Source organism: Gymnoscopelus braueri, assembly GCF_963280865.1.
Source record: "Gymnoscopelus braueri genome assembly, chromosome: 1".
Taxonomy (NCBI): domain Eukaryota; kingdom Metazoa; phylum Chordata; class Actinopteri; order Myctophiformes; family Myctophidae; genus Gymnoscopelus; species Gymnoscopelus braueri.
Window position 1 is genome coordinate 19,229,265 of NC_137603.1, and position 12,500 is coordinate 19,241,764.

A 12,500-nucleotide genomic window follows, 5' to 3' on the forward strand; every position below is an offset into this window, starting at 1 on the left:
CCCGGCTCACAAGGCCCGCTGCCCATGATGACATAGTCAAAACAGGATTCAAACCATGCACACACGCTCACCGCACAGCACAGAGGGGGGGGGGGGGGGGTGACTGCACTACTGACCCGGCCGGTTGCCATGGCAGCAGCCTCGGCAACCTGGACGGAGTCAGCTGTGCTGAGCTGTCATTTGGCCCCGGCCGGCGCGCCGTCCAACTGGACCAACGCGACAGCCTTTTATGCAGCTATCCAGTTGGCCGCCCATGTAATCACAACGTAAACAAACCGAAGAATGACTCTGCCGTGCGCTCCTGTCACACCCGCAGATAAATGGCCGCACGCCTTGCAAATGGCTGTTGTCAAATATGCAGATAAGCTATAGTGAGTGACCGAACAATAGATATGATCTACGGGCCAACGGCCAGCTGTTGTTTTTTTCATATTTCATGCAGAAGTGGGAGCGGGTACGTGCTGCAAACTGGCACGACACCAAGACGGGGCTGTCCAGCCAGTTTACACTGTGAAAATCAGTGTTCATTTAACCGAGAGTGTACAAAATGTGGTCGCATTTGTGCACTTATCAGGGTTAAATCAACACTAAGAACTCTATCATGTTAAGTTATAATGACAACAATCATACATTACTTTTTCCAAGTCAGTCCCAAGTGAAACAGCAATATGATGATGACATTCATAAAGGCTTATCTGTAAAGGAGTGCATTCAGAAGAATATATCTAAATGCAGGTATAGGTATTTATGCCAGGCCATAAATTCTCTTAGTTTAACGTAGCCAGACAATTAGAGATCTCCACCCTACTGATAAACCTTGGTAAATCTAAAGTCAATGAAGGCGCTGGAACAGCGGCATTGACCAACAAACACCCACAGCTTTGAAAACAATATCACAAAAAGAAATAGTCCTATGTGGCATTTCTTATAATAATCCTAATAGTGCTCATTTGCAGCAGTAAAAAAGAAAGATATCACACCCACTGCGTCTGATGCAGAACTCTGATGCCTCCTGAAATACACATGGAGCATTTTGTGTGTGTGTGTGCGCGTGCATGTGCGTGTGCGTGTGCGTGTGTGTGCAGACGTGGAGGGTCTGGGAGGTTTCCCCAGTCATACCGTCTGAAAGATTAATTACACAATTATACTTAATATGCAGCGACTGAAAATAGCCTGTCCTACATGCACCACCCTCTGTTACCGTTGTAACAGGGTCTGTCTGGCTGTGAAACGACCAGCGTTCAGCCTCGTGTACAGTTTAACCCTCCCTGCTCTAAACATAGCATCATAGTTCAACTTGAAAAGGTTACTTTTAAGTTACTGTATGTCTGTAGTCAGAATTGAACCTGCGATGTCTCCATCTCGCTATTCTCAAGTGGTGCATCCAAATACTAAGGGGTCTGTACTTGGACCCCACCTTTTTTCCCCTCTACACCATTTTTTGGGGGGGCGGAAATAGACAATCTACAAGGTCACAACATGCCATGTGTAGATTTGCCATTGTAGATCTGCTTGTATTTACCGAATGTTCTTCTAATTTCATCAGATGTTCACCTATTATGACACGCCCGGAATAGGGATGCTAGGGTTGATTTATACTTTATTGGACGATGGTGTCACTTGCCAAAAACAACTAATCTGCAAGCAAAAAATGTGTTGTGAGGAATCGTTAAAGTAGCTTGTAGATCAGTTATTTTCCCACAAACAACACTGTCATTACTATATGACTGTATACATTAGCGGGAAGTTGAGGTCAGCGTCCAGCTGACCTCAGGTCAGCGGGTCAGCTGTAACAGCAAGTGTTGTGCCCCCCCCCCCACTGTCATCTCTGTGACCTCTGACCCCCCGCAGCAGCTGTTAGCCAGGCTGACACATGGCATGCTGCTCTACGAGGTGAGGCAGCAGAACCGTGTGTGTTTGTGTGTGTGTGTGTGTGTGTGTGTGTGTGTGTGTGTGTGTGTGTGTGTGTGTGTGTGTGTGTGTGTGTGTGTGTGTGTCTGCGTTCTCCACATGCCACAAGCTCTTTTAAAAATACGCGGCTCCCTAAACATCTCTGAAAAGTAACTTCAGGTTCCTTTCCTCAACTCATTCTACCCGTCATGATTACAGAATTAAAAAATACATAATTTCTGAAGTCTAAGAATCTGGATTAGTACTGGCACTTGCCCTGTGCATCATGAATTCATGATATTTCTACAGGAAATGTGGGTTAACTGTACGGCTTGTACTGTATGGCTTTGTATTGCTGTATTATTAGTGGTTTGTAATGTCGGTGTAACTGGATATTAAGCTGATTCTCTGGTTTCATTTTCTGTTCACTGCTCTACATAAGAGCCTTTGCCAAACGCCTAAAACGTAAATCTGATATAAATTGAAATACCACTCTGGCCTCTGCAAAGATATTCAGCTGTTTTTGTTTTTAAATACACCTAAAGTAAACAGTCACCTATAACTACCAATACTACTTCTGTCGCTGCCCCACTCTATCTGCATGGCTCTCTATACTATGCACAGTAACTGAAATATGCAGTGGTGGAAAAAGTACTCAAATGTTTTACTTAAGTAAAGTATCAATACTGCAATGTAGAAGTACTCTGTTACAAGTAAAAGTCTGGAATTAAAAATGTACTTGAGTAAAAGTACAAAAAGTATTGGTATCAAAATGTACTTAAAGTACCAAAAGTTAAAGTACTAAAATGTTTGAAAATAGCCGATCTACAAGCTCACAACGCGTCTTAGATCGGCTATTTTCAATTAGCCTAGGTATAAAATAAGGCTAAAGTGGTTAATGTATGTTTTATAATGTAATCATTTATATCTGAAAAGTAACTAGTAACTAAAGTTTTCAAATAATTGTAGTGGAGTAAAAGTACAATATTTGCCTCTGAGATGTAGTGGAGTAGAAGTAAAAGTATTGGAAATTGGAAAATACTGAAGTAAAGTACAAATACCTCAAAAATGTACTTAAGTACAGTACTTAAGTAAATGTACTTAGTTACTTTCCACCACTGCAAATATGCATGCTATGTTACAGCACCCCAACACTCACACACACATACTGTACAGGGCCTGTCCCAGCTGATGATATATGCCGGCCACACCTCCCAATGATAAAAATAAACCAAACCCCCCCGGGATATATTAACACCTCCAGGGAACAGGGAACTTTTTAAAGCCCCCCCCCCCCTTAAGCGTCACACCACTACCATGCAGTGGCAATCTGCAGTCAGAATCAGGGGGCTAGGATAACGTGGTAATAGCTGGGTGAATACACTGTAGGAAACAACAATTCAACTGCTCTTTATGATGGCAGTTTTTTTCTGGGCTGCCTGTTACTGGCTGTGGGACTATAGGACAGTATAGGCCCTCCAGTCAGTATACAGTATTTCAGTAACAGCAGTGTATTGCATTACACTCTGCTCCATCTCTGCTTGAAATCAACCTACAGTATTCGCAGAAAAGGCATAATGAGTCCCATTGACAATATATAATGAAAAGTTAAATCTAAAGGGGAATAAACACCTCGAGGCCAGATAAAAATATATCATAGAGGAGAGGTTGTCACATGACCAGATTCCATGAGACACATAAGAACACCACGCTTCTGGCAATGGAACTAACGTTAACTAAAAGACTCTCTCTCTCTCTCACACACACACGCGCTCGCACGCGTACACACGCAAATGCATACTGTACATACGCACATACACACATCCAATAAAGCCGTTCTTCACGTTTGCTAGCCAACATGTGGAGCCGCGCGCCTACCTGTCAGGATGGAGCTGATGCTACTACGGCGCTAAAGGACAAACTTCCAACCGTACTGCCTGTCTGTCACTCCACCGGCCGGCTATACTGTCATCACCTGCTGCTCTGCTCTGCTCTGCTCTGCTCTGCTCTGGTAGCCCGGCTTACAGCAGCACAGGGGCAGGGCAGGCAACAGCCCTCTATACAAACATGTTCCTCCCATCACAGAGCAGCTATTGTGGTGCATGGGAAAAAGAGAGAGAGAGAGAGAGAGAGAGAGAGAGAGAGAGAGAGAGAGAGAGAGAGAGAAGAGAGAGAGAGAGAGAGAGAGAGAGAGAGAGACAGTGAGTGAGTGAGTGTGTGTGTGTGTGTGTGTGTGTGTGTGTGTGTGTGTGTGTGTGTGTGTGTGTGTGTGTGTGTGTGTGTGTGTGTGTGTGTGTGTGTGTGTGTGTGTGTGTGTGTGTGTGTGTGTGTGTGTGTGACAGACAGTGAGAGACAAAAGAAAGAGAGACGTGTGTTTGGGAGAAAACAGAGGAAGTAGGAGAGACAGAGAATGTTTGTATGCTAAGGAGTCGGTCAGTTTGCACCAATCGCGCTGCGTCATGTGTTGTTCAGCATGTTTGCCTTAATGGAAATGGACGCACACACATACATGCCGACGTACTGTTTATAGGACGGACACACACACACACACACACACACACACACACACACACACACACACACACACACACACACACACACACACACACACACACACACACACACACACACACACACACACACACACACACACACACACACACACACACACACACACACACACACACACAGTGAAGCCTGTTCAAACATTAACCAGCAGAAAGATTGCTTTGACGTCCTCATGGGTGTTGTTCTGTTTGACGATGTATCAGTCTATCCACGTACACAACCACAAACATTACAGAAGTAATGCCAATGGGACATCAATAACCTCACACTGAATTCATATGTATTTTGTGTTTCAAAATAAACTAAAATGTGTGTGTGTGTGTGTGTGTGTGTGTGTGTGTGTGTGTGTGTGTGTGTGTGTGTGTGTGTGTGTGTGTGTGTGTGTGTGTGTGTGCGTGCGTGCGCAGTGGTAGAAAAAGTAGTTGGAATTAAAATTGTACTTGAGTAAAAGTACAAAACTATTGGCATCAAAATGTACTTAAAGTACCAAAAGTACTAAAACATTTGAAAATAGCAGATCTACAAGCTCGCGATGCGACGCGTTGTGAGCTTGTAGATCTGCTATTTTCAAATAGCCTAGGTATGAAATAGGGCTAAAGTGGTTAATGTATGTTTTATTATATAATCATTTATATCTAAAAAGTAACTAGTAACTAAAATGTTCAAATAATTGTAGTGGAGTAAAAGTAGAATATTTGCCTCTGAGATGTAGTGGATATAGTAAGTATTGGAAATTGGAAATACTCAAGTAAAGTACAAATACCTCAAAATTTTAATTAAGTACAGTACTTAAGTAAATGCACGTAGTTACTTTCCACCACTGTGCGTGCGCTATACACCTTTCATACACAGGTATGAGCTTCCCTGGAACAAAAACCCAAACCATTATAAAGCTCACATGCGGCTCTGAGAGACAATACACATGAAGGTTAAACAGTTGAATAGAAAAGACGAGTGCTGCTGTCAGCCGGGTAAAAAAAAAAAACACACACACACACACACACACACGCACACGCACACGCACACGCACACGCACACGCACACGCACACGCACACGCGCACACGCACACGCACACGCACACACGCACACACACACACACACACACACACACACACACACACACAGCAAAAGGAAGTGCTGTGGTGACTGTTAAACATTCTCAGAGGTCTTGTGAAGTCTCCTTTAGGCTATAGAGCTTGACGGCTTGTCATCAGAACACCTGGACATGCTGGTTGTTGTTGGGTCTGTTCTCTGCCTGGGTGGCTCAGCCTGTCATATACCTGCTCTATATTGTACATATAACATCACATCCAACTGACAGGACCACACACCGGTGGTCTGGCATGTTTAGCCCATTGTGACTAAGACTGTCCTTTATGCTTGATTTTTTTTACGTCCAAAGCATTCGACCGTTTTGTTAGATTTTGAAATAATTACCAGATTTAGCCGTCTTTCTAAATTCAGACGTTCACATTGTAGCTGGCAGAAATCTCCATATTTTTTAGACATACTTGTTTTTTTCTTAAATGAATGCCCTTCGTCATCGTACAAGAGTGGCGCGCAAAAGTAGCAAATATTGCCGATCTATAAGCTCACAACGCATCGCATCGTGTTGTGAGCTTGTAGATCAGCAATTTAAAAAAGAAAAATGTGATGTTTGAAAGTGAAAGTGGTTCAGCATGTCAGTGGGTTTTATAAATATTTTGAACCAATGAAAAGTAATAACTACATTGGATCCATTGGAACACATGTATTGATGCCCTCAACAAACTGATGCCCTCAGGCCGTCGTTACAGAGCTTCGACACCGAGGGTTAGCAGTGAGAACGATTGTACACATGGGGAGAATTGGCATAATCACAAATTGGGAGAATTCTATCTTTTCTCAAGGGACTACTATCTTTTTTGGACTATTTAGACTTGTCGAGGCAATCGTTGGTTTAAAACAACGATAATGGAACTTTGACAATAAATAATGGTGCAATAATTATCCCTGTATTACCTATAAAGTACGTTTCAAATCTCTGCAAATTGATTTTCATATACAGACCTGAAATGGATAGAAGGCTACAACAGTGGGTATAAGAAAACATACGTGCAGGCTACAGTCTATCAGCCTGGCTGTATGCTGTATGCTGTGTGTGTGTGTGTGTGTGTGTGTGTGTGTGTGTGTGTGTGTGTGTGTGTGTGTGTGTGTGTGTGTGTGTGTGTGTGTGTGTGTGTGTGTGTGTGTGTGTGTGTGTGTGTGTGTGTGTGTGTGTGTGTGTGTGTGCACGCATTCGGGCATCCTGTGTGGTTTTCATAGCTCGGCGTCACGTCAACAGCGTCCAGACTAAACTCACACAGCACAACGAGGTGGCAAATGTAAAGTCAATGTAAAGTCAATGTAAAGTCGTGCCTTGGGTGGCGGGGGAGCGATTGACTCACTGACGGGGGTCCGTTTAATGAGGACCTGGCAGTTGTGAAAACACACACTCTGCAAAAGTCAACATGCTAATAAGCTGGTGAGCCAGAGAGAGAGAGCAAGAGAGAGAGAGAGAGAGAGAGAGAGAGAGAGAGAGAGAGAGAGAGAGAGAGAGAGAGAGAGAGAGAGGGGTGGCAGTAGTTTTAACCCACTCTCAGCTCATTGCTATGTTGATTCGTTTAAAGGCTGAGGTGAAGCAGAGTGTTTGGAATTGGCAGCCACTTTGGACACTGCTGCCTGCTGGGTTCTGTTTGGAAAACAGCAATCAAGTCAAGTGCAGTAAAACACAGGCCACAAATGGACCTCCATGGTTAGCCAGCCAACCGCCTAAACTATTTGAAAATGTGTGTGTATACGTGTGTTTTGACACACACACACAAAGCAGGTCATTTGCATAATGACTGTGTGTGCACCTGCCCTCAGCACCGCTTGAACGATCACGATTTTATCTAAAGCTGACAAGCCTAGATGGACTGCAAATAAGCTATCACGCATGCTCACACACACACACACACACACACACACACACACACACACACACACACACACACACACACACACACACACACACACACACACACACACACACACACACACACACACACACACACACACAGACGCGCACACAGACACACAGACACACAGACAGACAGACACACACACACACACACACACACACACGTACATCCATAGAAAAGTACACAAGAAAATAAACTAATACTCACTAACACATTACAATTCACTGGAAGACAAGGAGGGAGGACACAAAATAACTAACACCATATACGCACACACACACACACACACACACACACACACACACACACACACACACACACACACACACACACACACACACACACACACACACACACACACACACACACACACACACACACACTTTTGAAGGAAGCACTTCATTTGGTCATTCAATCAGACGGTATTGAACTCCCCGGCCATTTGACTCAATAACAGAGAAACAAAGTGGCTGCAGAGTGACGTTTACACAACAGAACAAAACCAACTCAAAGCTCCATTCCAGCTCTAATGGGACAAGCCTAATGGCGGTGGGCCTGCTGGACACTTCACTGGATGAGAGAGATAAGTGTGTGTGTGTGTGTGTGTGTGTGTGTGTGTGTGTGTGTGTGTGTGCACGCGTGTGTGTGTGTGTGTTTGTATTACTATACTTGTGAGGACCAAACGTCACAAGTATAGTAGAATTTGAGGAATAGACGTTGTGAGGACCATTTTCCTGGTCCTCACGAGAAAAATACTTGTTTTATGGTTGATTTTTTTTTAGAGATACGTTTAGAATTAGAAAAAGATTCAGGTTGGGGTTAGGTTTAGGATTAGACATTTAGACTAGAGGTTAGGTTTAGGGGTCTGGGTTGTAGATTTCTCCCATTCTATACTTGTGCGGCGATGGCACACACACCGTAAAATGGCCGATCTACAAGCTCACAACGTGTCGCAGCGCGACACGTTGTGAGCTTGTAGATCTGCTATTTTTCGGCTTTAGACTTGCGGTTAAGAATGCCCGAAAGAAATCATAAATCAATCATAAAATCGGCTTCCTAAAATGCTGATGTCCTCACGAGTATAGTAATACAAACGTGTGTGTGTGTGTGTGTGCGTGCGTGTGTGTGTGTGTTTGGTTGTACAAACACAGGGGAAGCGTTCTCCTCTTTCTCTCGCTTGTCATCTCTCTCTCATTCTTACTTTCACCCCCTCCTCTTTCTCTCTCTCTCTCTGGGTGCTCGGAGGGGCCTCAGTGGTCTGGCTTGCAGCCAAAATTAGCCCTCTCTCAGCTGGCACACTGGCCCAATTTATGACCCCTCACATTCAGACTGAGGGCACGGCTACCTTGGGACCCACACAGGCTCGTTTACCGTTTTTACTGAAAACACTCGAGAAAGACTCAAATCACCCAGCTGGGTGACACAGAGGAGGAGAGGAGAGGAGAGGAGAGGAGAGGAGAGGAGAGGAGAGGAGAGGAGAGGAGAGGAGAGGAGAGGAGAGGAGAGGAGAGGAGAGGAGAGGAGAGGAGAGGAGAGGAGAGGAGAGGAGAGAAGAGAAGAGAAGAGAAGAGAAGAGAAGAGAAGAGAAGAGAAGAGAAGAGTGCTTTCGGTATTTATTCTGGTTTAGCTCTGCAGTTTACAGAATGAAGTAAGCTGTCCATTGTAAAGTACAGTCAAATAAAATTCACTTCCCAAATCAGCATTAACACATGAAGAATATAATACATACTGTAGGTACTTTTTGGAAGAAATACATGTTTAGTGCTCCAAATGTATCTACATTCTATTTGTGAATGCATTTTCAGGCTCCAAAATATAATGTCAAACATCTTCTCTCCTGGGCTAACCTACTGCATATTTAGTTGTGGTGGCATACATTGTTTTGCAATAAGGGACGTTCTTTCCACTGTCATCAATATTCCAATTTCCCTCCTTCCTGGTGGAGGGGAGGGGGGGATGGGGGGGTACATTTTGGTCCTTTTCTTGTGAAACATGATGAGGCACGTTTGGTTCCTGCTCCAAAATAAGGACCTAAACCACAGACCTCTATGCTTGCTTTCATGCGAGCGCCAACTACTGTGGTCGGGGCCAGAGGTTTTTCACAAAGGCACACCGCACCGCGAAAGCCGGCAAGAGTTAAAAAAATATAATCTGACCATCCGTCTGCAATAGCATTACAAATCACCAGTGGTGTAAAGTAACTAAGTATATGTACTCAAGTACTGTACTTAAGTAACATTTTGAGGTATTTCTACTTTACTGGAGTATTTAAAATTTTCAGTACTTTCTACTCCACTACATCTCAGAGGCAAATATTGTACTTTTACTCCACTACAATTATTTGAAAACTTTAGTTACTAGTTACTTTGCAATTATCAATTAATACATTACAAAACATACATTAACCACTTTAGCCCTATTTTATACCTAGGCTATTTGAAAATAGCCGATCTACAAGCTCACATCGCGACGCGTTGTGAGCTTGTAGATCTGCTATTTTCAAACATTTTACTACTTTTGCTTTTGGTACTTTAAGTACATTTTGATACCAATACTTTTGTACTTTTACTCAAGTCAATTTTGAATTCGGGACTTTCACTTGTAACGGAGTACTTCTACATTGCAGTATTGATACTTTTACTTAAGTGAAACATTTGAGCACTTTTTCCACCACTGCAAATCACTAGGCGCTCTCTCTGTGCTCTCTGCACTCCTAACCCAGTGCTCTGGCTGCACGTGGGCCACAGGCATCATCACCACAATGGTAGGACTATCTCCTTCACACGCATTCGGGTGTACTCGTGCTCGCATGCACGTGCGCGCACAGTCACACGCACACACTTGAGTACACACACACACAGAAAAACACATACACACACACACACACACAAAGAGGGCAGACACAGCAGTGTTCTGCCAAAAACAAAACTTGGAAGGTCACTCACCATCTGAGAACGACTCTTGGGGCACCCATTGATATCTTCAATCTTCTCATTGGCTGAGGAGAGAGAGAGAGAGAGATGCAGAAGAGACAGAATAGAGAGGAAGGAAAGAGAAAGAAAATGAATGACTTTTTTAAAGCAGTGTTCCCGGCGTCTTTGTTGTCGATGTAATCCTCTTGTTTGATATCCACTAGAAATGTGTGTTAGTGGGTGTGTGTGTGTGTGTGTGTGTGTGTGTGTGTCTCACACACACTGTATAATGTGACTGAGGAGGGCAGGAGGGCAGTAGGTGTGGAAGGCCTGTGGTTGTGTGGACAACTTCCGCCCCCCCCCGCCCCCCCCCTCCTTCTCCTCCTGTGACATGAAACCCTATCGTCACAGCAAATGGGAGTGAGGGGCCATGCTGCCATGCTGGGAGGGGGGCGTGTGTATGTTGTGTGTGTGTTCTCATCCCGGGGGCGGGGCCCAGCCCCTCAAACAGCAGCTGAGACAGGCCCGTCATCTCACAGCTGACAACTGTGCCAACAGCAAGCACAAAGTCTCCTACTACATCACCATACCCCCAGTGGGGGGCCCCACGGCGGAGCTCCGCCACTGGGCTTATACCTATCGGCCCAGGCATATTTAGTCAGGTGGATAAATAATAATGCTAGTTAAAGATTTGCACACATTTTCACGGTTTTTCAAAAATAGCAGATCTACAAGGTCGTAATAATGCTAAAATGTCCTCATAACCCTCCCACACAGACACACAGTAAACAGGACTGCTGCATTCACTGGGCACTGTATTTTTTTTTTGCATTTTTCCGACGCCAACTCAGGACCTACAGTATAGGAACTCACGCAAGCTTCTACTGTACAAAAATACTATAAGCTTCTAAGCTTATCACCAGAAAAAGGCCACACCCCCCAACTGTTTACCGTCCATATTTTTCTTTTTGATTACTACTCATTTATATGATGTTTTTTTGCATATTATTGTGTATTATTGTTTGTCTTTAAATGTTACGATGAATTGAATACACAGGACCCCAATGGAAACAAGCTATAGTGCTTCCTTGGGTTTATCCGTTTAGCATCCTTTGTATGGAACTGTACCTCTGTGCTTTTTTTTGTGCAAACTGTTCATAAAGTATTCAATCAATCAGTACCTTGCCAATTTATTTTCTTTCTTTTTTTCCTTTCTTTCTTTTTTTGTGGTGTTTCATACTTCGTAGTGTCACTATAATCAGTCAAATCCCTTGTGTTAATGTATCCATTTGTAACTCTGCGAGGGTACAAAAGTAACCAAATGGACCCTTATGGGTCCATTTGGTTACTTTTGTACCCTCGCAGAGTTAAATTGACACTCAGGATATTACAGTGTGGCTACTTTTGTCCGGTCATGCTTTTGTCCCACTGTCCCTCTGTCCCTCCAGTCTCATGTGTTCATGGCTCACACAAAACAACAAGGATTAAAACCTGCTCTAGTTTCGCTTGTGTACAATTAGTGTGGTGTGAGATTTCCTCTCTGTGCACAGAGGGCAGCAGGCAACGAAGACAGCTCACAACAGGTGAAAGGAAAGTCTTTGCTGGGTGTTTGGTGCTACTATCTATACAGTAGTGCAGGAACAGTGCTCAGCTGTTATAGTGGGAATACAGTCTGAATGATAAAAACTAAAAAAGAAACAGCCATGGGGCAGTGACTCGGTCAGTGAACTCGGTCAGTCAGCTGGTCAGTTCTTACAGAAATAGAGCACCGAAGTCTGACGTAATTTACGCATCCTACCTGGGTCGTGTTTTTTCCCCCCATTCTGAATTCCCATAGACGTGTTTAATATTGCGTCAAATAAGAACCGTGTTCCAAAAATACACAAATGATCCCGGCGGTTTTACTCTTATGGATATGAAGCATCAACTGACGGTGAGAAAACGCTAATGTTACTTCCGCCGAATTAGTAAAACCTTCGCCAGAAACAGACTGTATCAAATATGAGTGACTGACTATCATAAACGATACAGAGCCAACTCCCTGACAATTTCGCAGAGACAGTTTGTTTATTTTTGGAACACAACTGAGACGATTCTAAGATGACCCAATGTTCTCCATAGACTTCCGCGACCCAGGAGATGAGCGAG

At 43.8% G+C, this 12,500-nt stretch overlaps 1 protein-coding gene across 1 annotated transcript in view; it reads right to left on the minus strand.

Moving 5' to 3' along the window:
- nav2a (neuron navigator 2a) overlaps positions 1-12,500 on the minus strand; it is a gene marked incomplete at its 5' end in the record, with an annotated part of 147,913 nt that overhangs the window by 99,906 nt on the left and 35,507 nt on the right. The window contains 1 exon segment of the mRNA XM_080431960.1: positions 10,386-10,438. Within this exon segment, the coding sequence (XP_080288086.1) occupies positions 10,386-10,438 (53 nt within the window).